The sequence below is a fragment of the Filicampus tigris genome, chromosome 18 (assembly GCF_054856515.1).
Source record: "Filicampus tigris isolate MCC_2025a chromosome 18, RoL_Ftig_1.0, whole genome shotgun sequence".
NCBI lineage: Eukaryota > Metazoa > Chordata > Actinopteri > Syngnathiformes > Syngnathidae > Filicampus > Filicampus tigris.
The window spans coordinates 3,058,884-3,083,248 of NC_141234.1; the positions used below are offsets into that span (position 1 = coordinate 3,058,884).

At 47.6% G+C, this 24,365-nt stretch overlaps 1 protein-coding gene across 2 annotated transcripts in view; it reads right to left on the reverse strand.

Moving 5' to 3' along the window:
* pvrl2l (PVR cell adhesion molecule related 2 like) overlaps nucleotides 1-24,365 on the reverse strand; it is a 107,495-nt gene that overhangs the window by 22,451 nt on the left and 60,679 nt on the right. The window contains exons 6-7 of one of the 2 annotated variants that reach the window (XM_086014142.1): nucleotides 24,038-24,186; nucleotides 3,963-7,778 (exon numbers count right to left, since the gene is read on the reverse strand). In XM_086014142.1, coding sequence (XP_085870268.1) covers nucleotides 7,231-7,778; nucleotides 24,038-24,186 — 697 coding nt within the window. In that variant the 3' untranslated portion in view covers nucleotides 3,963-7,230. Of the gene's footprint in view, nucleotides 1-3,962; nucleotides 7,779-24,037; nucleotides 24,187-24,365 lie in introns of those variants that run through there. The other variant, XM_086014144.1, reaches the window with a different exon arrangement.

Genomic DNA, 24,365 nt, shown 5'->3' on the forward strand with positions numbered 1-24,365 from the left:
CGTAGGGAAGGATCACCCAACGTGGTCAAAGACTCCTCCACCCTCTCATCTTCTCACTGACAGCTTCTCATCTGACTGATGATGAGGAATATGGAAAGGATTGTTTTTGTTTGGTTCCGCGTGAGGGAAGACAATCACGTGTGAAACGACACGCTGAGGAGATAAATCGTCTAAAAGTATCAAAGGGAGAATAAAAGAATGTTTCCCGGGATCGGCATGCGGTATTATTGTCCAAAATGTGGCGCGTGGCTCGCCTACTCGAGGCTTTAAAGACAAATTCCGGCGTCGACTTTGCTGACGCTTCTCACTCCTTTGTGGAACTTTTGGCAGACCTGACTGAATCTTTTTGGAGAATGGCTTCTTGAGACTTTTTTTGCGGCTCGATTCATTGTGGGCAAGTTGGCCAAATGTCTTGCTGCTAAGTAAAACTGGCCCCAGAGGCGGAGTTCTCCAAAAAAGGAATCAGCTAAGTCTGTCGTTGTTTTTGGGTGAGTCATCAACCTCGGTTCATATGCATTGACAAAAACTTTCACCGTTTAGCGGAATACGTGCTTCGAATTTGGCAGCCATCTGTGTTTTTGGAGGACCCTTGACCATGGAGTGACTGAAGCTAATGGACTCTTTTGAAAACCAAAAATTTCGATTGCTTCATTTTGAGACGGGCTACTTGAGACTTTTTAGCGGCTCCATTCGTACCAGATGTCCTCTTGCCAAGTGAAACAAGCGTCAAGCCCAAAAATGTGCTTAAAACCAAAGCTCGCCTGGACTTTTTTTTTTTGTGGCTCTACTCATGATAGACCAAATGCCACGCTGCTAAGCGGAACAGGAGACGAGGGCTGAATTTTAAAGACCTTCACGGGGTCACAAATGAGCCAACATCTGGTCAATTTGGTGTGTTTTTCTTTTCTTTTCTCTGGCCATTGATTGGGCCTAGGAACAATAAAGAGGCGATTTCAAGAGGGCTAAGAACGATCCCAGAAAGTCCTGTCAACAACCAAAAGCGTTCGTTTGGGCTTCTTCGCTCATCCCTGCTCAAGAAAGTAGCTGTTAAGATGAGCGATGATCTCCAATCAAGGTGCACTCAGCTGAGCAGAGAAGAAAAACCGGAAGGAGAGAGCGAACCCGGATGCGATGCCTTCAGGAGGGCTCGTCGGCGCGCTGTTGCAATAAACGCAGCTTGACTACGCGGCGCAGGGAAGCAGATTGGAACGCTCCGCCGCATCATCCGTCAGCGTCGCGGCTGGCCCGGCGCAAGCTCGGCTTTCGCCGGATTAACCACGAAAGCCGAGCTCAATCGCTAATAGGCCTCCTCCTCCTCCTTCTCCTCCTCCTGATCCTCCTCTTTGCAGTCAGGAGACGATTCGGGAATCTTTGCTGAATAAAAGATGACGGGAGCGGCTCGTGCTGTCAGGACGAGGACAGAATGCCAGGAGGTCTCCGGAGCAGCGCTTGGCAATTCGCTCGCAGCGGCCCGACGACGGTTCACTCGGGGAAAGACGAGGGATGCGAAAGTCTCTGCTCCCCAATTAGTGGCTTTCAAAACGACGGCCACGGCCCGCTCAGAAAAAACGGCGGTGGGACGTAACAAACTTGGAACGCTTGGTCCATTTTTCAGGTATCCACCCTTCGCACTTTGAGCAGCTGCTGCTAGGGAGTATGTCCAAATGAGCGGCGGTAGGCAAGACTAAGTCGCGAATGATCATTTGGAGGATTTGCCGTGGAAACGGTGATGTTGGAGCCCTTTCATCACTGATGACAGCTTTCATGACTTTTTTCCCCCGTCAATTAATTGCCACTCAACATGTCTGAAAACGCGACCATTTTTGCAAGGGTATACGTATTCCTGGACAAACTCCGTCAAAGACATTCGCCCGACGTAGATGGATGAGTGAGACTAAATTGACAAGCTTTTTCGTGGCAGACCATAGCGTCAAATGACGGCCATTTGGAGGATTTCTATGGAAACCAGGGTGCGAGGTCATTGCCGCTCGCCGCTTTCACCTTCTTGTCACGATTTCCTCAATTGCTGTTTACTGCGTCCAGTTGATTTTAAGAAACATCGGGACTTAACCTTCCAAACTGAGCCGGACTGGAAGACACTGCCTGGTAGAAATTGCCTTTCTCGCGGCTACCAGGCAACTGACACAGGCTTTAAAAAAAACAAACAAAAACAAAAGCAACCCAAACGCGGATTAGAATATTTCAGGATTAACTCCGTTGGTGGTTTTCTCACACCTCCTCTTTGTATCGGGTCTTCTTTGTGTTCATCTCCTCTTTGACTTGTTCCCTTTTGAAATTCTCCAGATGGGGCGCCGAGAGAACACCCTCGCCGCCGCGCTCGCCTCACGACTGCCAAGCGACGCCTTCGGACTTGGCAGCGCTTTTTTCGCGGCATGTGCGCGGCGAGGCTGACGATCAATCTTGACTTTTGTCAAAAGACACAAACCCTCCAGCGACGTGGTCAGGTTATTTGTGGACGGTTGGTTTGCGGGTCGCTGTTAGATTGTGTTGAGTTTCTTGTGACGATATTTTAATCAACTCATAATTAGTCGTTGAAGATCTATTTTAGCATTCTCATATTTAGCTGAACCACACCGAGTATGCAATCAGTCTCTCCCCCTGCCTTATCCCCGTGACATTTGCATTTTGGCCTGTTTTCCCGCCCCTTCTCTTCTCCCGTGCCTCCGACCTCCTCCGCCAGTGGCGAAAAAAAAAACGCGTGGCGCTGTTGCCGTCAGGATTCCGCATCAACGGACCAGAACAGGCCCCGAGGCGATCCGCTTGCCTGCAGGTGTCCACCTGTGGCGCTTCATTTCATTAAATGGACCCTCATGCTGGTTTAAGTAACATTCGACAGCATCGACCTCACATGAGTAACGTTGCTCGGCATGCTTGCGGTTCGGTCATCCTGAAAGGGAGAGCCATCCATTTATGAAGCTTTCTTATCTTTTCTTTCACCTAAAAGGGTTTTCTCTCCGAGTTTGTCCTTGGCGGTGTCGGGGGTCTAGGCCAGGGGATGTCTTTGATTTTTGTAAAGAGTAGGCCCAAACGACTCGTGTTTTTTTTTTTTTTTTTGCTTAAGGACTTTGAATAAACTTGATATGACTTAATCCCGTAAGGAAAATAAAACGAAGGGGGTGGGGTTAAGGGTTCACGTTTGGCTCTGTCACCCGAGCATTCACGATAACAACCCTCCTCGCAACGCGGCGTCAAGATTTATGCAAACGTGAGGCACGGCCAGCAGTAAGGTGCCTGCAGGTGCGTTGCGGGTAATCTCACTGATTGCCGGCTCTCAACCACAGGTTTGCGCCAGACTCGGGCTTTTATTGAAATGACTTGCGCAAGGAAACAAAAGTGAGCGGCTGATCTCGCTGCACGACGACCGCCGCTAATGAGGCGGCAAAGTTGCGATTCCCGACAAAGGGGCGCGGGAATTCACCGGAGAGAAGACGTGCTGAGGCGAGCTAACAGTGGGTGCGGGAATTAGATGAAACCGCTGCCTCAGTCAGGATTTATTTATTTATTTTTCTAACTTATCGGGTGAAAGATCCTGAAAACTCTGCTAAGAAACTTGTTTGTTTCTTCATCAAAGCACGTTCTTCTGAGCCAGCGTCAAAGCGCTCTTTGGGGAAGAGGTGACACTCGTCACGCTTGACTTGCGTGATGATGTTTCAGCACAACGTTCCGGATGAAACGGCCCACGGAGGATGTTGAGGAACAATCAACGCGGGGCGACGGTTTTAAAGCGGCTAATCGCCGCTTTTGCGCGAGGAGATCAGCTGACAGAGGCTGGAACATCCGCGCTTCCCTTTGACGGACCTTCCCACGCTCGCAACCCACAGAGCGCAAGCCGCTTGCCGATGATCGCATTTTATTCGCAGAGCCGAAAAACACCTCTGAAGGAGGTGAGAAAGCCATCATTCCGCGGCTGTCTCGACAGATCCCAACGGCATACCACAGCGTTAAGCAAAGACACTTTATTTCCAAAGTACTCACACAGCCCCCTTTTTTTTTTTTTTTCTTCTCCAACTTACTCCAGTGACCAAAACACACCACGTGATACACGCACACATTTTATTTTCTACAGCCGCCGTGTTGCAGTTCCTCCGCGATAAGACGCAGCGAGAAATAAAAACAAACGGAGGAGGAAGCAGCAGACGAACAAGGCAAAAACGCGTTCCGATATGAAAACGCGGCTCGATTTACACCGCGAGCGCCCGATTCCCGATCCATTTCCGCCTGCGGCGCTCCCGTGTGCCTGTCACGTGACACACCGGTGCGTTTACATTCACAGGACACTTGAAACCACCCACATGCGCGCGAGCACAAACTGCGCGCCAGTAACGGCACAAGCGTCGAACAACCAAGTAAACAACAACACACAAATAACACAAATATTTAGCATGACGTCGCAATCACAGTCGTTGGACACTTCCCTCCATTGAGCTAAATGCGGCTAACCTCCAGATTACGACACATTATTTTACTTGTGAATGATGGCCACACCTCGAATGTACCATATTTACATCTGTACACCTCCACTGTCGCATGTTGACATCCGGTTTAATTGTCCATGCTTTGGCTGTCATTTCTATTCACAGCGTTGATTTGTGTTGTTTGCGCAGACGCGGGTGCGTAGAAGTACGACGGCGTTGAACCGACTCGTCGACTTCACCTCTTTTGATGAGCAAGGCGGGCAGCGGGCCGGAAGCGACGGGTTGCGGCAACCCACAAGCTAACTTCACTGCCGCACGGACAGTTGGAACTTGGGAAACCCCAGCGACAATCGACGGAACACGATTGCAGTTTCCCTTTTTTTTTTTTTTTTTTTTTAAAAACTATATTACGGCAGCGAGTACTTGACCCCGCAGTTGTGTTGCGTGAATGAGCGTTCCACATCAACAATTCCGACGGTCCGCGAGGTTGTGGAGGTGCCTGAATGTGATTGGATGAGCGGGTCCGGCAGCGCCCACCCTGGAGAGTGAGCTTGTGCCATGTTGACGGGTGAAAAAAATATGGATTGATTGACGCCGGCTCAAGTGTCACCGACAAAAACCTCGTTCAACCTCTAGTACACGCCATTTGCGCTTCAGCGGCGCCACTCGCACTTGAGAGCAAAAGAAAACGCAATCGAGTGACTCGAAGCGCGCAGCGGTGAATACGGCCGAAGGGATCCCGATGCTCCCAACGAGCAACAACCTCACGATTCAGATCCGCATAGCAACAGCGGACCCCGTCCGTCGTCCTCTGCGAAGAAAGTTTGGTCCGCTCGGAAACGTGCGGAATTATACTGTAAATTGAAAGCCAGATGGTCGTCCTGGTTAGCATAATGCTAATGCGCCTCCACTTTCCCCCCCCACTCAAGGACGTGAAACAGCAGGGAGCTGAACAAGCACACACGGGGGGGGTGGGGGTTGGGGGGGGGGGGTTAGTGGTGGTGGGGGGGGGGTGTAAACCAGTAACTCCATTTGTGCACTAGGCTCTCGCTTCGAAGCGTTGCGGTCCTAATGAGGCTGGAAGTCCCGTTCAAACGCCCCACGCCCAGTTTCGCTGTGATGTCATGTAAGCACTTTGTCCAGTGCTAAAAAAAATATTAAAAAGGATGACAATACATTTGTAATTAAAATCCTAATCCAAAACATAGGCAATCACCGATTACAATGCTCAAGCAGTCACGCCACTCACACAAGTCTGTGAGGAAGCCTGTCGAGTGTTCCTGGGATTTGTCGGAACAAATCCCGCAAAAAGGAAGAACCCGAACCCCCCCCGCAGAAAAAAAACAAAACAACAGGAATAAAAGCGACAATCTTGTTGAAAAGACGCGTTAAGGAGGATTTAGGAAGAACTGTGTTCCAGAGAGCGCCGCCGAATGAGGTTTGCTTGTGCGGGATGTGAGAAACAAAGACGCAGATCGGGTTTGCTCAATACCACGTGGTTATCTGCCGCTGCCGATAAGCCGGCCGCCGCGTCAATAAAGACAAGGGGACGAGATGAAGATGGACGCCAGAAATAGAGCGGCGTGGACGGAGGACAAAGAAAAGAAGGCGATAAAAAAGAACAGCATCCAAATAGTGTATTCATGTCCGTTCTATGAGTCATTTGCGACTCTGCGTGGAACTGCAGAAAGCGCTTCTTTTCACCGATACACAACGACGACAACCACCACGACAGCGACAACATCGATGCCAGCGAGACGACGCACCAGTAGATAGGAGATGACGCGCGCTAGCAACCAGAGGTGGGTGGGAGTAAGTCACATACGTGCAAGTCGAGTTTCAAGTCTCAAGTTACTGCGGCAAAAAAAAAAAAAAAAAAAAAAAAAATCAAGCGCGTTAGTTCCGCTTCCGCATTAAAAGTCGAGTCAAGTCAAGTCGTACAATCTAGCTCAGTCGCTAGGGATGGGGATTTGAAAACCGGCATTTTAATCGGCCGGAGCTCAGTCGCCGGCGAGGCCGCTTGAAGCGCCTTCTTCTTGGATGCGAGTCGGCCAACGCAGCGCTGACGGGCGAAGTCAAACGTCGCACTTGTTGCGCGCGCCTCTGATCTTTCGGTTGCAAACCTTGCACGATGGCGTTCTCGTTTCCCGGATTTGATCAAAAGCATAATCCCTGAATCCAAACGTATTCATCTTTCCGAAATCCCCCCATGCGGGCCTCATGAGACGGCCCGTCCTCTCCGCCTGACGGCGCGCTGGCGGGTTGCCAGGTTTCGCCCCAAATTGCTCTCCTTTCACGAGCAAAAACAACGCCGATTTGGAAATGTAAAAGGCGAGACTTGTTGAGTCACCTAGCTCAAGTTTGAGTCTGGTCTCACGAATACCGAGTCAAAGTCAAGTCGGTTCTCTCTCAAGTTTGAGCCAAGCAAGGCCCAAGTCGTAAAATTGGTGACTTCGGTCTGATTGGAGTCAAGTCACGCGACTCGACCCACCTCTGCCATTAACGCCACAGCAGCCACACGTGAGCACACACGCCAGAGGCTTCTCGAGAGAGAGAGAGAGAGAGGCCGACAAAAGAAGGCAAGGAAGCGTTTCTCGTTGTTGTACGCGGACGACATTTCCAGTAGATATCAAGTAGCGAGTCACACGACCACTCGCAAAGCTCAACGAACGAGAAGACAGCGACAAGCGGCGTCCATTTTGATGCGTCGGCGTGCTCGTCCCGTCACTTTTCTGACGTGTTCTGCCGTTCCAAAGTCCAAACGAACAGGTTCTGCGGTGATTCCTTCGCCGCCTCACACGTAAATGGCCGTCCGGGATATAACGGAGCCGTCCCGCTGGGACTCCATGTCGTCATCCAGGTACGTGGCCTCCTCGCCGCGATAGGCCGGAGGGTTGCCGCCGTCGAATCGGTCGTAACACTCGTCCTCCTCCAGGCTGTCGTCAAACTTCCTCCTCTCCGCCTCGTCCAGGAGGATGTCGTGGGCGGAGGGCTTGGCGGGATGGCGGTGGCGGCGGTGGTGGAAATCGTTGGCCTTCTCCGTCAGGGTCCCGGTGTTGTCGCAGCCCTCGCGGTACGTGTACGCCGGCCCGTTGTTGTTCTTGCCCTCGCCGCCAAAGAGAAGACGGGCCTTGTTGCCGTAGTCGGCGCTGTTGCTGCCAACACTGCCGCCGCCGCCGCCGCCGCCCGCCGCCCCGGAGTCCGCGCCTTCGCCGCGCCGGCGCTGGCGGCGGCCTCGGGTCACCAGCACGCCGACCAGCGCCGCGACCAAGAGCAGGGCCAGGAGGGAGCCGATCACGGCGCCCGCCACTACGCCGCTGCTGGGCGGGTCCTCCAAGGCTTCTGCAGAGAGGATGGAGGGGTTGGAAGGAAGGATGGAAAAACGGGTGGAGGAGAAGAAAGAGGAAGTTGGATGGCGGCAGTTAAGGAAGTCCTGCTGTCTTTTAAGTGTGTCGCAATCCTCTTAAACGGATGTCTCATTCCATGGGAAAAGTGGCCACTAAGGAGTCGTTTTGCCACCAGGCTGGTGAACGACCGGTTGGCATCCCTCAAAAGTTGAATTGCGGCAGCTGGACTCATCTTGTTTGCTTTTTAACGACCTGCGGTCCAGTTACCTCAACTCAACTTTTTCCGGATGAACGCGACACGAGGATCCATGATGACAGAACGGTCGGTATGCAGGGCGGTCATTCGGCGGCCACACCTGGCAACAACAACCGCAGACATCACGACCAGAGACATCAATAAGAGGACTCCGCACCCGACATTTTGATGTCAAGAAGCCTTTTTGGATTAAAGGTGAAACGTCTTCATCGACCAAGAAGAGTCCAGTTGCCTCCGTTCAACTCTTAAAAGCGTGTGCTGGTGTTGTCCTCGTTGCGGCCAAAGGTCGGGATCAGGCTGACTGCGCCGCACGCGCAAACAGGCCCGAGCCAGCCGTTTGCTTCTTGACTTCCTTCCTGTTGGCGTGAGCGACGCAAAAGTAGAAGCCGATCAAATGAGACGCCGGACCAAAAAAAAAAAAAAAAAAAATGGTTGACGACCAAATATAAGAAACGGCGAATCCATTCAGAACAGTTTTCATACGGTGTTCTGTTTATGGCAGATTTTCACCGATTGTGGGTGGGTCTGCCACACATCCCCCCCCCCCCCCCCGCGATGTCTCATGGCCATAACTTTGTGTACCTAATGAAGGGTCCAAGTGAGTGCGACGTCAACAGCCGCCCACACGTACGCATCCAGAGGGGTTATTAGAAGAAAAGTAGCACACAGCTGCGCCTTCTAAGCGGCGCCATATTTGCCGTCCCTCAAGCCCTCGCTGTCTGATTCTTCCCAGTAGCCTCATTAGACGCCGACACTGGCTTCCGATGGCAGGAGATTTGCACAAGTGGACTCACGCTGGGCGTAAACGCGTGCGCGCGCACACACACACACACACACACACACACACTGACAGAGCCAGATGATATTTTGGGGACATGTGAACCAGTTCATGTTTGATGCACATCCCCGCGTGGCGCTGCCAGTCAACGCGGAGATGGACGCCAATCAAAGAGCTAGCCGGGAGAAATTTCACCTGGGCCCGACGACTGCTTATCTCCGTCAAATAATAACGCTCGTAAAGATGATGTTTGTGTGCGGGTGTAAGTGATGAGTGTGACACAAGTAAACACAAGCGGAAGGTGGGAAAGCTTGAGGGGGGGGGGGGGGTTAAAAACAGCTGCGGGAGCGCAAAGAGAGAGAGCGGGTTAATTAGATGGAGTTAGTTAGCAAGCATAATCAAGTTCTAAATCTAGATCAAGTGAGTAAAGTGGGAGAACAGGAAACAGGTGCAGAGTTTGATGAAGTTTGTAAATCACTAAGGAGAATGAGCCGGAGTTAGTAAGCAGAACGAGTTAGAGTTAGTCAGTGAGTCTGAAGAGCGGGGCGGAGTTAGCAAGAACAAGACGGAGCTAGTAAGTCAGGAAAAGCAGGTGAGTGAGTCATGAGGCAGAGCTGGATGGAGTGAGTAAGTAAGGAGAACAAGGTGGCGATAGTAAGAAGAATGAACTACAGTCATTAAGTAAAGAGAAGAAGAATGAGATCAATAAACGGGAAAATGAAAAGGAGTTAAGTAAGAAGAACGAGCTGGGATTAGTCAATCGGGAGAACCAGATGGAGTTAGTAAGTCAGGAGAGAAAGGTGGAGATATTCAATAAGCAGGGAGAACGAGAAGGAGTTAGTAAGAAGAATGAACTACAGTCATTAAGTAAAGAGAAGAAGAATGAGATCAATAAACGAGAAAATGAAAAGGAGTTAAGGAAGAAGAAGGAGCTGGGATTAGTAAATCGGGAGAACTAGATGGTGTTAGTAAGTCAGGAAAGCACTCAGAGAAAAAAAAAAAAAAAGAGATGGAGTTAGTCCGAAGGACAAGATGGAACTAGTAAGTCAAGAGAACAACATGGAGTTAGTACGTAAGCAAGCAAGGAGAACAAGGTCGTAAATAGGGAGAAGAAGATTAGGTTAGTACAGAAGGAGAACCAGATGGAGTTCAAAAGTACGTAAGTAGGAGAAGCTGAAGTTCGGGCGGGCCCAGCTAGTCGCTGGAAGGAGGAAGGAAGTCAGCGCCTGTGAGTGACACGCGGCGTAAAGACCACAACTCGCCGTGGCTGGCTTTGCCCTCAACGTGATTGATGTTCATGGGAGACATTTTCAGAAGGTTTTTCATATTTACGATGACGATTTCCCAGCATCCTTCACATTGCGGCGGTGGCTGAGTGATGGCCGCCTACCGCGCGCGCCCAGCGACTCTTTTAATCAAGCGCTTGCGAGCGTTATTTGGTTCACAAGCTCCGCCAAAGCACAATGGGGTCATGAAGGAAGACGACCGGTTGGGAAGTAGTACGGATTCGTCCTTTTGCTCGGCCTCCATTCTGCAGGCCACTTCATTAGGTACGCCAGCAAGTTTTGCAGTGTACAATTTTATCGCAGCGTCATTTTATGTTCCCTGCATGGCGGAAACCAAAGGTTCCACAAATAGTTCGAAAACGTCTTTGACAAACACGGCGACCGACGAGGATGGTATTCATGATGTCATTTGTACATGGTCCCAAGCGCCTCAATTTACGTCAAAATCGTTTCTAGGCACCAAGATGCCACAAGATGGCTGTAAATGGGTTTTTTCCACGAATAATGGAGGATAGTTTAAAAAAAAAAAAAAAAAAAAGAAAAATATGTGAATATGGTAATCCCGGCGTTGCAAATGGCAAATATGCGGAGGGTAACATTGACGACATGATTCAGTCGCCGCTTCCGAGAGGTTCAAAGCGGGGAAGTAGGCCATACTTTTCTTCAATGGCGGCAGGCTGCCTGCTTAAAAAGCAATGCCCCGATAAACGTGACGGCGAGAGTCAGGCAGGGGGGCTCCTATCACTCCCCGCATTAGCGTCATGTACACGACGCAGATTAAGGCGTCCGCTACGGCAGTTGGGATAAGCTCCGGCGCGAGATTTAGCATGCGGCGAGGTAGCGCCGCCGGAACAGAAATAAATGACAATTTCCGTCACGTCAAGCTGGCTTTTTGGGCACGGCGCACACACAAACGCAGAGGTGGGAATAAGTCTCGTATGTGCGAGTCGTAAGCAAGTCTCAAGCCTTCATCTTCAAGTTGCGAGCAAGTGCCAAGTTACTATGAGTCAAGTCGAGGGTCCACTAAATTTCAAGCAATATTGTCTCTGACTTTGCTTTCTCACTAAACCCACATAAAGCTTAGCTCACGTATGACCAGCTATCGTGAGCAAAAACTGTTACGCTAAAGTAGATTTGTTTTTTTTTAAATTTTTTTTATGCTTTTATAAATCTCAAAGACAACTTAGTGTTTAGAATGACACGTTGTGTATCCAAAAACAACCTTAGCTTAGCGTTTCAGTCCGCTAGCTAGCCGCCAACGCTAATTAGCATCGACGTTGCGGCGCTCAAACAATTTTCAGCAACAAAATGAAAACAAACGCCGCATTAACACTGACAACATTCTTGAGCAGCCAACTGTGTCGCAGTTGGGCTAGAAAGGTTTTTGGATCAACGGAGGACTGATTGATTCATTACAGAATCAAATCGAGTCGGTAATAGTAATAAGTATGGCTCTCACATCCCATATGCGCATCAGAAGTGCCGCACAAATGATAATGTTCATCTCAACAAAGAATCCGAGCATTCTGAGTGGTGACTGTTTATGCAGCAATTTGATATCTGAATTATTCAAGTCAGCAAATGTTGTTTACATGCCTGCAAAACAACCAGAGTCAATGACCAAAAAAAATAAAATAAAAAAGTAAGACATATTTACAGCTTGGAATGATCTTCAGCCCACATTACCATAATCCAGCGTTTAATCACGCCACTAATAAGACGCATGATTCAGCATGCAGCTTGTCTATGTCGTTTCCGCACGCACACACACGCATTTCCTTCCTTTCTAAAGCATCCGCCAGTCAGTGGGAACAAAGAGAGGGTGTCACAGCGCACCTCTATTTCACATATAAAGCGCAACGCCTCCACTTACGAGTGACCGACATACGAGTTTTGTCTCAAGTTGCGAGTTTAAAATGTGTGCTAACTTGACAACAGGCAGCAGATGGTGAACAAGAAAATATTACCGCTTGATGGATTTCACCAAAACCCCATAACTCACGAAAAAAACGATAATTAATGCGACACACAATGCGCAACACCGTAGACGGCCATTAATGAAACGATGTTGCTGATGTTGTAACTCTTTAAGCATGGTATACTTAAACACAAATAGTGCCGCAAAATATGTAGACAGACAATATGAAAACACACACATTCTTTATCATCCGCAAAAAGTGACAAACTGCAGTTTACCATGTCACTTTGTTGCGAGACTTATATTTGTCTGGATTATACCGACCCCTGGTGGCCAAGGCGCACACAGCAGAAGGAGCGCAATGTCAATTGCATGAAATCGTGACGTCACAGTCATACATTTTTTAATGGGCTTTTTTTTTTTTTTTTTTTTTTAAACACGCTGACTAAAACGTCAACAAGTAGATGCATGAAGATGAAGAGTCCACCTGGAAGCCTCTTTTTTGAAAATGGCCGCCAACAAGCGGTTGTAGCTTTCCACTAGAAAAGGTGTCAAAGAACTCAAATCAAATCAGATTATCGTGGAAAGAAAATCTGTTTTTATTTCCAATTGCTTCGACTTTTTGCCCTTCACTTCAAGAAAAAGCAAGTCATGACATCAGCATTCAAAACAAGTTTTGCTTCTTGTTTTTTTTTTTTTTTTTTTCCCCCCCTTCTGGGATTTGCTTTATATCTCGTAGCACTCAAAAAGCTTTAAAAGATATTTTTCAATGAGAAAATAGATGATTCTGACTCTAAAAGCTGGGAAAAGTGTTTCGAGGTGAAAAAGTGCAGGAGTGATGGCCTGCCTTGCCCGCGCCGCACTACGAAGCCTCCCATTGTCACATTAGCGCTTTGTCGCCGTAATTGCGGTCCGGCCGGCGGCGGGAAAGTGCTTCGGTGCAAAAGCGGTAATCTGCTTTTGATTAAATCCGACTTTCCCGGTATGGTTATCTTGCGCGATTGCGCCCCGGCGGGCAGGCTGAAGAGGGTCGAGGGATGTTTGGCCCATCGTGACGCTCTCGACCTTTTTTTCCCCCCTCAATGAGAGGATGTTCTACATAAAGTTTAATGGCCTCGCCACCGTGACGAGGAAAGGTCAGCGGGACGTCGCGGGTGATTGAAGCGCTAATGTTCTCACTACCTTAAAGCCTCTGAGACACATTGGGCGGGAAAATGGGCCATGGGGCTATACGTCACGTAGCGGCAAGGATTCTACTGTGCTAAACTTGATTTACGCATTTTCCATTTTCTGTGAATTTAGTAGCTTTTGCGTTTGAACTCGTTAATAAAGAAAAAATAGTAAGTTATTGCCTGGCAAGGTTGTTTTGGTTAAGGTAAAACAATGAAGTACCTAAAACTAAAATTGAAAAACATTTTTGTTAACAAAACAAAATAAAGAAAATACTTCAAAAACAAAAGAACAAAAGCTAACTGAAGTTACAGTTTACGTTTACAAAACTAAAACTAACTATAATTATAGCAAATATGTCCTTCTTTTTCGTCTTTGTCAATTAATTTAATACATGAGCCTTCTGGGTTTTTATTTGGAAGGTCAAACTGTCATCTGTGAATGTGAACACTTACTGTGATGTTTTTTTTTTTTTTTTTAATCTTGCACAGAAGAAATACACATTTTTAAAAAAAACTAAAACTAAAACTAACAGAAATTAAACAAAAATGAAGCATTTTCAAAAAACAAACAACTAACCAACCCGCTCTGAAAACTAACAAAATTCCCCAAAACATAACTCAAAACGCTAATGAAAACCCCCAAACTACTATAACCCTTTTGCATAAAAAATTAAAACTGAACGTAGAGATACGAGCTAGGTTGATAAACAAACAAAAGAATCAATATAACATCTAACTTGCAAAAGAAATGTTAAGTTGACATTGCACCCACTTTTTGGTGCTGAGACCGAGGCGTGACCTCTCACTGCATCCGCACACACGCACGCGCGCACACACACACACACACACACACACACACACACACACACACACACACACACACACACACACACACACACACACACACACACACACACACACACACACACACACACACACACACACACACACACACACACACACACACACGCAATAAGTCCTCCTGCCACAAATACGTCAGATAAACACTTTGGACAGCCGTGGCTGAGCACGACAAACAAAGTCTTGAAGCGGAGCGAAGGCTCGACCCGAACAAAGGACTTCCAAACAACTCTTTCATTTTTACACTCGGCTGCAAAAAAAAAAAAAAAAAAAAAAAAAAAAAGCCATTCTTCTTCTGCACAGATATATGAGGCTTTTTACGCAGCGACCCATCATTTCCAGACCACTTTACAGGTCCAGCCACAGCCACACACACACACGCACACAAACAGGAGTAAAAGTAATTTCCGCTGTTTTTAAGCAGCGAATGCTTCCAACTGGGAGGATTAATGGTCCCCTTTTTCACCTTTTTGGAACTCTTTGTCAGAAAAGGCCACCTTCCACGTGTGCACAAAATACTTAAAACATTTTTTTTTTTTTTTTTTAAAACACAGCACACTCCCATCTTCCGTGCAGTTAGCTTTCCAGAAACTCCTGTTAGAAAACTCACCCAGATGAGCCTCAATCACAAAGAGCTATTGTCAAAAGTTGAACCATCACTTTGGAGGATTTTCGCAAAGTGTAAAAATGGACCGATCAACATGAAATTGGCCGCTCACGTCCATTAAAATAAAGCCTCAAGAACCTACGAATTGAACAGGAAGTCGGCCATTTTGGTCTGGAAGCAGCGGGTTCCTGCCATCAACGCTTGTTCGTCCATTTCAAGGACTGAAATGGACGAACAAGAGGACGCAAGGGATTATTTGGAATATTTGCGACCCTGCCGGGGGCAATCGCGGCGTCCGAAACGCATGGGCCCAAACGTCCCTTTAGCTCATCGCTATTTAGCTCATCGCTAACAGACTCCTGAGCGTTGCGAAATCGACTTGAGATTCTTCCCCAAATATTCCCTTCACGCAACGCGCCGAGACAGACTGTCACGGGAAGAAGCGGTTAATTCAAAAGTGCGATGATCCATCACGCCGCGGCGTTGCCTACACATGCGCGCACACGCGTAGATGCCGGGCGTGGGTTTCGGCGCTTTAATGAACATTATTGATGACCGGGCTGCAGCGAGGCGGGTGTAATTAGTGTGATGTCTCTCACCTACAAGTCGGCGGCGCCATTAATTCAGCGCACGTGCGCCCTCGCATTCACGGAAACATCCGCACACGCCCAGCCACGAGCCACACACGCTGCCCGCACTGCACTCCACCGTCTGGCTCAGTCTTGACATGCGTGCGCGTGCGCGTGCGCGTCGCATGTATTTTTAGTCTTATTGTGCAGAAGCTGATTGGATCCAGAGCTGGGCTGTTGACGCCGATCTCGACAAAAGCAGCCATCAGCCGAGCTCTCCCGCCGGCCCGGTCCGACCACCCTCGCTTCTGCCTCGCCATCTGCACCCCCCCCCCTCCCCTCCCCTCCCCTCCCTGGCTCCATCCATCCATCCATCCATCCCGACTCGCTCTTAAACGCTTTGCGGTCGCGTGAGTCATTTCCAAGTGAATCAGGTCCACTGAGTGGGAGGAGGAGGGAGGAGGAGGAGGAGGGGGGGGGGGTAGTCGGGGATGGAAGAGAGGCCCGGGAGAGTAGAAAAAGGTAAAATCCGTGAGGTCAGGATCCACTCAGGAAGCAGGATTAAGCGCTCCTCTTTGCTCCCTCGAAAAGTAGACTCTAATGGCCAAGACAAGCACACTGAAATAGAAACCCGCACGGACAAGGACGGAAACTACGAACGTATAACTTTCCATTCGAGCTAAAAAATTGCTGCCCCGTGGGAGGCAACGCTTTTTCATGGTCATGTTAGTGACTTGTCATTCATAACGTTGCGATGTTGCGTTCCCCCGTGGCACGTGTGTTTTACTTACCTGCCAGTTTTCGTTGTGTTGTTGTTTTTGCGGTACCAGGGTGCCGCTTTCAACCAAGTTTCTACGCTTGTTAAGAGTGTCCATCTGCTGCCGTTGCTTCACGGAACAGCCCCTTCTTCAGCTAGCTCAGAGTACACCCGACGTCACCCCTCAACGTCGCCACAATGCGGCCACGATACACCCAGCAACAAGCTAGTTTTAGTTCCTGCCCCAAATTGTGAGATCTTGATTTGGACATTCCGCATTCATCAACATGGGGCCACAAATACCCAAAGCCAATGCCAATAATTTACATTTCATGACGCGATGGAAAAGCAATTCGCATCCCACTTTTTTTTTTTTTTTTTTTTTTAAATGCCGCTCTGTGCTGCCAAACATATCGTACATACCACAAACTGCCACTACTTTAAATAGAAAGCAAAAACAGTTTGACAAAAAGTGCAGTTTGATGCCTAAAATTCCACTGAATACCCATCTATTGATGGCCTTCATTTTTGGCAATGTTCGCAGGCTACCTTTGAATACTTTAAAAGCCTGCAGACGCCATGAATAAAATACCTGCCATGCACGGAATACAACCCAAGATCCAGACGTCCTTCGAAGATGATGATAAAAAGATGGGTATTTTTGTACTTGCGCATCAAAAGACAATGCATAACCTGACCTGAAAAGTGGACACCTCAAAAATTCAAGTCGGGGACAACTGGAATGGGAGGATTTTTTTCCAAAAGCTATTTTTAAATGGCGTACTGGTGTGGAACTGACCAATCGATGCAGTTTTCTGCTTGCTAACGCTTTCGCATTGTGCGAGTTCTACCCCCCAAAATTGGTGGCTAAGTCACATCCACACCAGCATGCGCGCGCACGCGCATACACGCCGCCGTTCTTGCAGCCAATTAAGGTGCTTAAAAAGCTCGGGTGCCCAGTTGCAGTGCCGCCACAAAGCGGATTAAGCAGTGAAATGGGAGCAGTATAATACCCACTTGTGCTGCTGTTAATGACTATGTCCAGGACATATAATGCAAGCGTAACGTGGAACATACTGTACATCCGTGTGCCAGTAAGCCGCTAAACCTACCTGGCAGCCAAGGCGGCAACACGTCGGCTAGCCAATTACATGATTTACTATTTGTATGTGCCGCTGACTATTGTTGAATGCTCTGTTTGTGTTCAAATATAGCAGATGTTTGAGGGTTTATAATGAGCCAAACATCGATGCTAATTTCCGTTAGCCCGCCGATGGCGTTTCACATTTGATGTTAGCATTCTGCTAGAGATTGTTGATTTTTGAAATTGTATGGTTCGGGTGAATTTTGGTGTTTAGGCCTTGGGTGTTTTTCTCTTTTGTTTTTGTCTCAGTTGACGTCAACTTCAGTGACAAATGAACAGCTTTTTTTTTGGAGAACCGTGCAAGCCGGAGAGTCTTCTTTTCATATCCTTCAAAGTCTCCCGTTTCTTGACTTGAGTGAGAACAGGTGCTGAGGAATACTTTAAAAGTGTGTTTTAATAAGTTTAATCAGTTTTAATAAGTGTGTGGGAGGGATAAAACTTTATATATATTTATATTTATACAGTTTCAACTTTATTTCTAGAGCACATAAAAAAACAAAAAAACAACCACAAACAAATACCATTATTGTCTAATTAAAATATACTTCTTGAAAAATGCGCGTCTGCTGCGTCTTAGACCAAACCGTCACACCTACAATTGAAGAATACTCAATAATAAAAAAAAAAATAATAAGAATTTTAAAAAAACAGGCAGAAAGTACAAATAAAGGAGAGCGTTATTCCTCTTTATTGCTAATTTTCACATATCGCGGGTGGTATCACTGTTCACCGGAGTGCCATTAAAAAGCAGGCGAAACGGGACGCGGTTAACAAATGAGCTCATTTTCTGCCGCCTGCTTTAAGTAAGAGCCCGTGAACCTCCTCCTCCTCCTCCTCCTCCTCCTCCTCCTTCCCGGTGGATGTGCTGCCCGCGGCGACGGCCGCCTGACCCCGGCTGCCGTCCCCTACTGGCTAATTGAAAGGCGCCCGGCGGGACGGGAGCGTGCCCTGTCTGGGTCAGCGCTACGCACGCGCACGCGCACGCACGCACAAAAACAAACGCCGGCAATTAGAGCGAGACGAGGGCCGAGGCGCCGAGTTTTCCGAGGTGTCGGGGTCAGAAGACGCCTCGAGTTACAGGAAAATGAATGGGCCTTGAACGTACTTGCACGCGCATGTGTGTGCGTGTGTGTGCACAGTACAAATTGTACGTGGTTGTGTCATTTCATGGATGTGCACTTCAGAGAGACAAACACGTACACCAGCCTTTCTTTTTTAACGACTTCTCAATTCCACACGCCACAGATAACAGTGTTGTTAGCGACCCTGCTACATGTCAAACCAAGCTGCAAAATTGTGAAAATCCCCCAAAAATCCAAATGCTACTTTGTCTAGCATCTGAACTACATGACAGATATATCGGCTGGAATGCATCCCACTAGTCGGGGCTTTTTCCGTGCCGCAACAACGAGGCGCTCTAAATTGGTCACGCTATCCGTTTTCAATCAGTTAACATAGCACAAGGGTTAAAATATCAGCGTTGGCTCAAAGCGCCTTTGCAAAACACCCGATAGAAGGCGCGAACAAATTCAATCGCAGACACACACACACACAGTCGCCGACCCCCAATTTGGGAATTATTCATCCTCATGCGTTGAGGATTTGGTGGGCTTCGAAAGATTCTCAGAATTCAAATTGCGCCCCCGGCAGGCTTTCAGTTTGGGAATGACTGCGTGGTTGGTGTTTAATTTGAAACATGCTGGAAAATATGCAAAAAATGTTAATGGATTTTTAGTGAGTGAGGCTGATGTTCGTGAGCGTCTCGCTTCGTTCAAAACACAATCTGTCTGCGTTCGCCGAGGAAATGAGCAAGTGCCGACTTTCGGGAGGCCTAAATCAGAGGACTTAGGTGTTTGAAACGCGATTGAAAAACAGCACAGGCAGTTAGTGTCGCAGATCAGCGCCGGTGGTGCATGTCGCGGACACGTTGGAGAAAGCGAATTGTTTCATCACAAACAAACATTTTCAGCAAAGAGCAGATAAACGCTTTACTTGGTTGTTTTAAATTCTCTAAATATTCCCCTTCACACCTTCCGCTGTCACCGTGGCAACCAGTGCCCTCCCACCTGTCTCCAGCCTCACCTTCCCCGTCTAAAGACGGAGATGACAAAGAATGGATTCCGTACAAAGTGAGATGTCGAGACCGCGCCCGTGAAATATTTAAATGGGGGATCAAATATTCAGACGCTATACGGTGTTCCAGCCTTCCCGATTCTCTTTGAAGCGTCACGACAAGCGCAGCGCGCCGCAGACTCCAGTAGGTATTACTTTGGGTATCCGTCTGTAATGTGCAACTGGGACGTCGGAAAATGTGAAAGAAAAATGACAACGTGGGCGAAAAATCGAAATACGTACAATTGTAAGGCCGCAAATCAGCACAAACGTACCGTAATGACTCCAAATAGTGTCTGGGGGCGCTGACAGTATTCACGCAACTGCAGAGGTGTCAGTACATCAATCATTTTCATTTCATAAATGATTGTATTTAGTTATCGTGATTCAATAAGAACAATTATTATAAAATCCTGAATGAATATGCATATCCATCGAGAAAACGAACGTCATTGCGATTACGACTCACTTTGTTTCTGATCCACCCGATTGGACGTCTATTAGAGGAAATATGACATTCTATACGGTTCTTAAAAAAAATAACTGAGATCTATGAGAGGAAATGTGGTGATTGTTAAAAAAAAACAAAGTAACACCGATTAAAAGAAATACGGTATCATACAGTATTTAGTTGCCCAAAAAAAGATGTCTATCTTAAATACGCTGTTATATACGGACTAAATGACGTCCGTTACGGTATTATATATGGCTGCTAAAAATAGAAGTGATGTCCATTAGAGTGCAGATGCACTTATATATGGTTGATAAAAAAGTAATTACGTCCATTAGAGAAAATACGGTATTATGCCGTATATAAGGTATTATACATTATATACGGTTGTTAAAAAAAAACGACGTGATATCTATGAGAGCAAATACGCTATTGTATATGTTGGTTAAAAAAACGTCTATTAGAGAAAATGCAGTCTCGTATACGGTTGCTAAAAAACGAAGTAAGAGGAAATGCGTTGTTATTTATGGCTGTTCAAAAGTGATGCCAATGTTGCGGCGTGATTCCATGCAGACGTAGCGCGACGCATAGCGTGACCTTTTTGGCTGGCTTCCTGGAAAGTAATGCAGTCACACCGCAGCCTCTTCAAACCCATCAAGCTTGTTTAAAGTTCATCAAAGTTAATTAGTGCTACGCACACACGCGGGCGGCCAGTCCAAAGCCATTACATGCTCGGAGGAAAACGTTTCACATTTGATGCTAAATTGGAGGCTAATCCCGATTAAGTGTCATTTGTGCGTTTCTTATCCTGACACACGGCCTCTTTTGCTTATTGGATCATTTTATTTGAGCGACAATTACGCAGCGTGGCGTGGCGAAATAAGCAAAATATTAGAAAGGGCTCTCGGGATGATATACAGTAGGACAGGATTTTTTTTTTTTTAAAAGACAGTTTGGGCGTGGGTAAACTTTAGTGCCCACGCTTCCATTGTTGAAATGGACGTTTGGGCCAAGTCATTCGGAGAGGAGGTAAAAAAAAAAAAAAAAAAGTTGAAATGTGGATGTAAAGTATTTAATTTTAATTTTAAGTAAATTTACAATCATACAAAATATTGAAAAAATGTAATGCGAAAAAAAAAGCATTTTTCTAATTTACTATATTCAACTTAATTATAATTCATTCCAAAATAATTGAATAAATAAAGTTCAAAGTAGATTTGTGTATTTTACTAATGTTTTCATTTCATCAATTACGACAAAAAAATGACATTTTATTTAAAAATACATAATTCAGTCTCATTACTCCATTAGATCAATTATAGCTAGTTGAATTACAATTATTTAAACCATTAGTCAAATCTTAAAATGTTAAAACACTTAATATAGTAAAAATTCATTTAGTCAAGCCATAGCTACGTCTAATAGAAAGTAGTGCTTTGCCGCCATCTTGTGCCATGATATAGGTCATTTCAAACTCTTTAGAGGTGGGGTCAGTTACTTGCACATTTTCATTATTCACACATGACAGGGCTCGCCGTAAGCTCCACTCACGACCCAGGCTGAACTTGGCCAGTACCTGACATGCAGAGTGTCTCACACTTGAGACGTATCGCTTCAATGACTCCTTTCCTATTAGCTAGGGCTTCGGCACCACCTTGTGGCATTTTAGTGTGCCGCAGGAAGAGCACAAAAAAATACAGATTGACTTCAAGCACCTATTCCATGTTGATAGCTTTCACGCAGAAGTGCCACAGGGGAAAGAGCACGTAAGTTGCCCACCCACCTTCCAGCGAGGAGTCAAACATCAGAGGCTGTCTGACGCTAATCAAAGGCGCATCCTCCTCCTCCTCCTCCTCGGCGGCAACACGCCGCTGCTTTCATCCGACGTTTAGCAGAACAAAGTTTTGCTGTACACAGGCGGCTCCCGGCGGGCGAATTAGCAACGTTGAATTAACCCAAACGCCAGCGAGGCTCGGCCGAACCTCACGTGGCTTTCCGCCGAGGGCCGTCGTTGGTTCGGAAGAGTCAATCCCGATGCGTCCTGCGCGCGTAGCGGCCGTAACGGTAATTTGGGGTTACAACCGTCGGGTTTCAAGCGAGTCCCGTTGGCAAATATCAAGCAAGTCGATTCGTTATTCGTTTGGGTGAAGCGAGGCATAAGTCAAAATAATGAGGACAAGGGCATTAGAAAACGGACGGATGCAAGTTCACTCCACGATGGTTTATGGTTTCATGGCAAAGCCAAAACGGCTTTCAAGTGGCGTCGTTTGTAGCCAACAACAATCAATCCGCGCTAACAATAAGAAGCAACGAGGCCGAACAAGCTTTGTTCCGGCAGGGCAGACCATTCCAAACCTTGAGCCGTGATTTGTCACCCGTGTTCCAAAACGCGGCCGAGCTCTCGCTCCTCGCGCCTGCGATCACGCGGTGTAATCCCGCGCGGCGGAGGTGGGGGGGAGGGGGGGTTGTGTTAGTGGGCGCGGGGAGGAGGGGGGGGGAGATTTTTGCAAGCGGTGGGGCGAGACGAGCTTTCAGCGTTCCGACGTGTGGGTGGAGGTGTTGTAAAATGTTCACTTTTTCCCAGATGAAATAAATGGACATTATATAAAAGTACAAGTATCAGAGTTAGCATTCTTTAAAAAAAAATGTCAGTGGTCGTGCGTAGGTCTACTACGACGTTGGTGTCGAAGGAGACCAAAGTGGGGGACCGGCGTTCAACCCTGCATAAATTCTAAATACAATTTTAAAACGATCATCATTATTTTGGAATTCAAATGAACCGACAAACTTGAAGCATGCACGCCGTGCCTCTCAATTAGACAACTGTGCCAGCGAGTCGTCTTTTCCTTTTCTTCAAAGTGATGTTATATGATAGTCTCCCAGTTCTTGTCAGCAAGAGTGAGAACCGGTACCGGGGGAATAAGATCCAAAAAAAAAAAAAAAAAAAAGTGTGTTTTCATATTTTTAATATGTTCATTTTAATCATTTTTTTTGTTAATCATTGTGTGTGTGTGTGAGAGTCATAAAGAATGTTTTATGCAGTCTCTATTGCGGCTTTTGAGTGATTGCGGGTGGGTCCCCCACTGGACAAGTGCTGACTGCACTTTTGAAGTGACTTGAGCAGAAAGCATAAGAGGGTAAAGAAAAAGAAAAAGAAGCCGAGGGTGGGAGGGGTAAAAAGCAAGAGGCGCCTTGCAAAGATGAAGAGTGCGCGCGGGCCCGCGATGAAGACATGTTAGCGCTCTCTGAAGTGAGTGCAAAAAGTCAACGCTGTGAGAGAAAGAAAGAAAGAAAGAAAGAAAGAGGGAGGGAGAAACAAACGCCGGCAAACTGGCTCACACCAACTTGAAAGGCCGCAGAAGAATCCAGAAGGGCTGGACCACGCCAACGCCGCACGGCCACAAAGTCACGACCGGGCTTGACGTTTCAATTCAAGGCCTCAACGGAACTTTTGATCCTGTTTTCGGCCGTTCGGTGGGGGGGGGGGCGAGCGGGGTCTTGTCGCGCGGCGCGACCCCGCTGAAGGGGTCGGCGTCAGCCCGCAAAAACACCACTGAAATCGATGCGAAAGATCGAGAGAAGGCCAGCACCCCCGCAGTTCTCAGATCAGCCTTGATCCCAGCGTGGGTGTGTGTGCGTGTGCGTGTGTGTGTGCATGTGTGTGTGTAGGTGGGCGAGTGGATCTGCATTTTGTACATTGCTTCGAACCAACACGGCGCCTTTAATGTGTGTGCATGTTGAGGAAAATGGGTGGAAAATTCAAAGGCTTAAAGCAGTGGCGGTTCTAGGGTGGAAGGGGGGGGGGGTCCCTTGTTGAACTCGGTGATTGGTTATCGTTTTTTTTCAACTTGTTGATCATGATTGACTCAAAAATCCTTACAGTAAAGGAATTCAGACAAAAGTGTGTGTGCTTCTTTAAAACTGTGCCCCTGTGATTAAAAACCCTGGCATCAATCCAGCCCCGCCCCCCCCCCCCTCACCCCCCAAGTAAAATTGTTCTAAAACCGCCACTGAATAAGTACAAGGATTACGCAATCGTCCGTGCACTTACGAGTGACCTAACTTACGCATTTGTCGCGATGCGAGCCATTTTTTTTTTTTTTTTTTTTTTTTGAGCACAAAAATAGGTGACTACAAAAAATGAGCACAAAAAAAGGTGACTACGTCAAACATTTGATAGACTGCTTATTTGATGTTGGACGTACTGCATCGCACGTTCTTTGTGTGTGTGCGCGAGTCCTCACGCTGCTGTTGACAACAGCGCAGCAGGTGTGTTTGGCGCACTTCAAGACAAGACACACACACACACACGCGCACACACAGACGGCCGCCGGCCGACTCACCGATGACGAGAGTGGTGATCTGGTCCTTGGCGGCGCCGTGCTTGTTCTTGACCTCGCAGATGAAGGTGGTGTTGACGGCGTCGTCCACCTTCCTCACCGTCAGCGTGTTGCCGTCCACCAGCACCGAGTCTGGCAGCGGGCCCGACGCCCTGGAGGAGGAGGAGGAGGAGGAGGAGGGAGCGTGGGTGGGGGGTGGGGGTGGGGGTCGAAGGAAGAACAAGTGAGATGAAATTCGCACGTACGGCCGCAACGCGCGCCATCTGCGCATCAGCGAAGGGTAAAAAGGCCATCGTTAACCCGGGCGCCAGCCTGAGTTATTTGGCTTTCA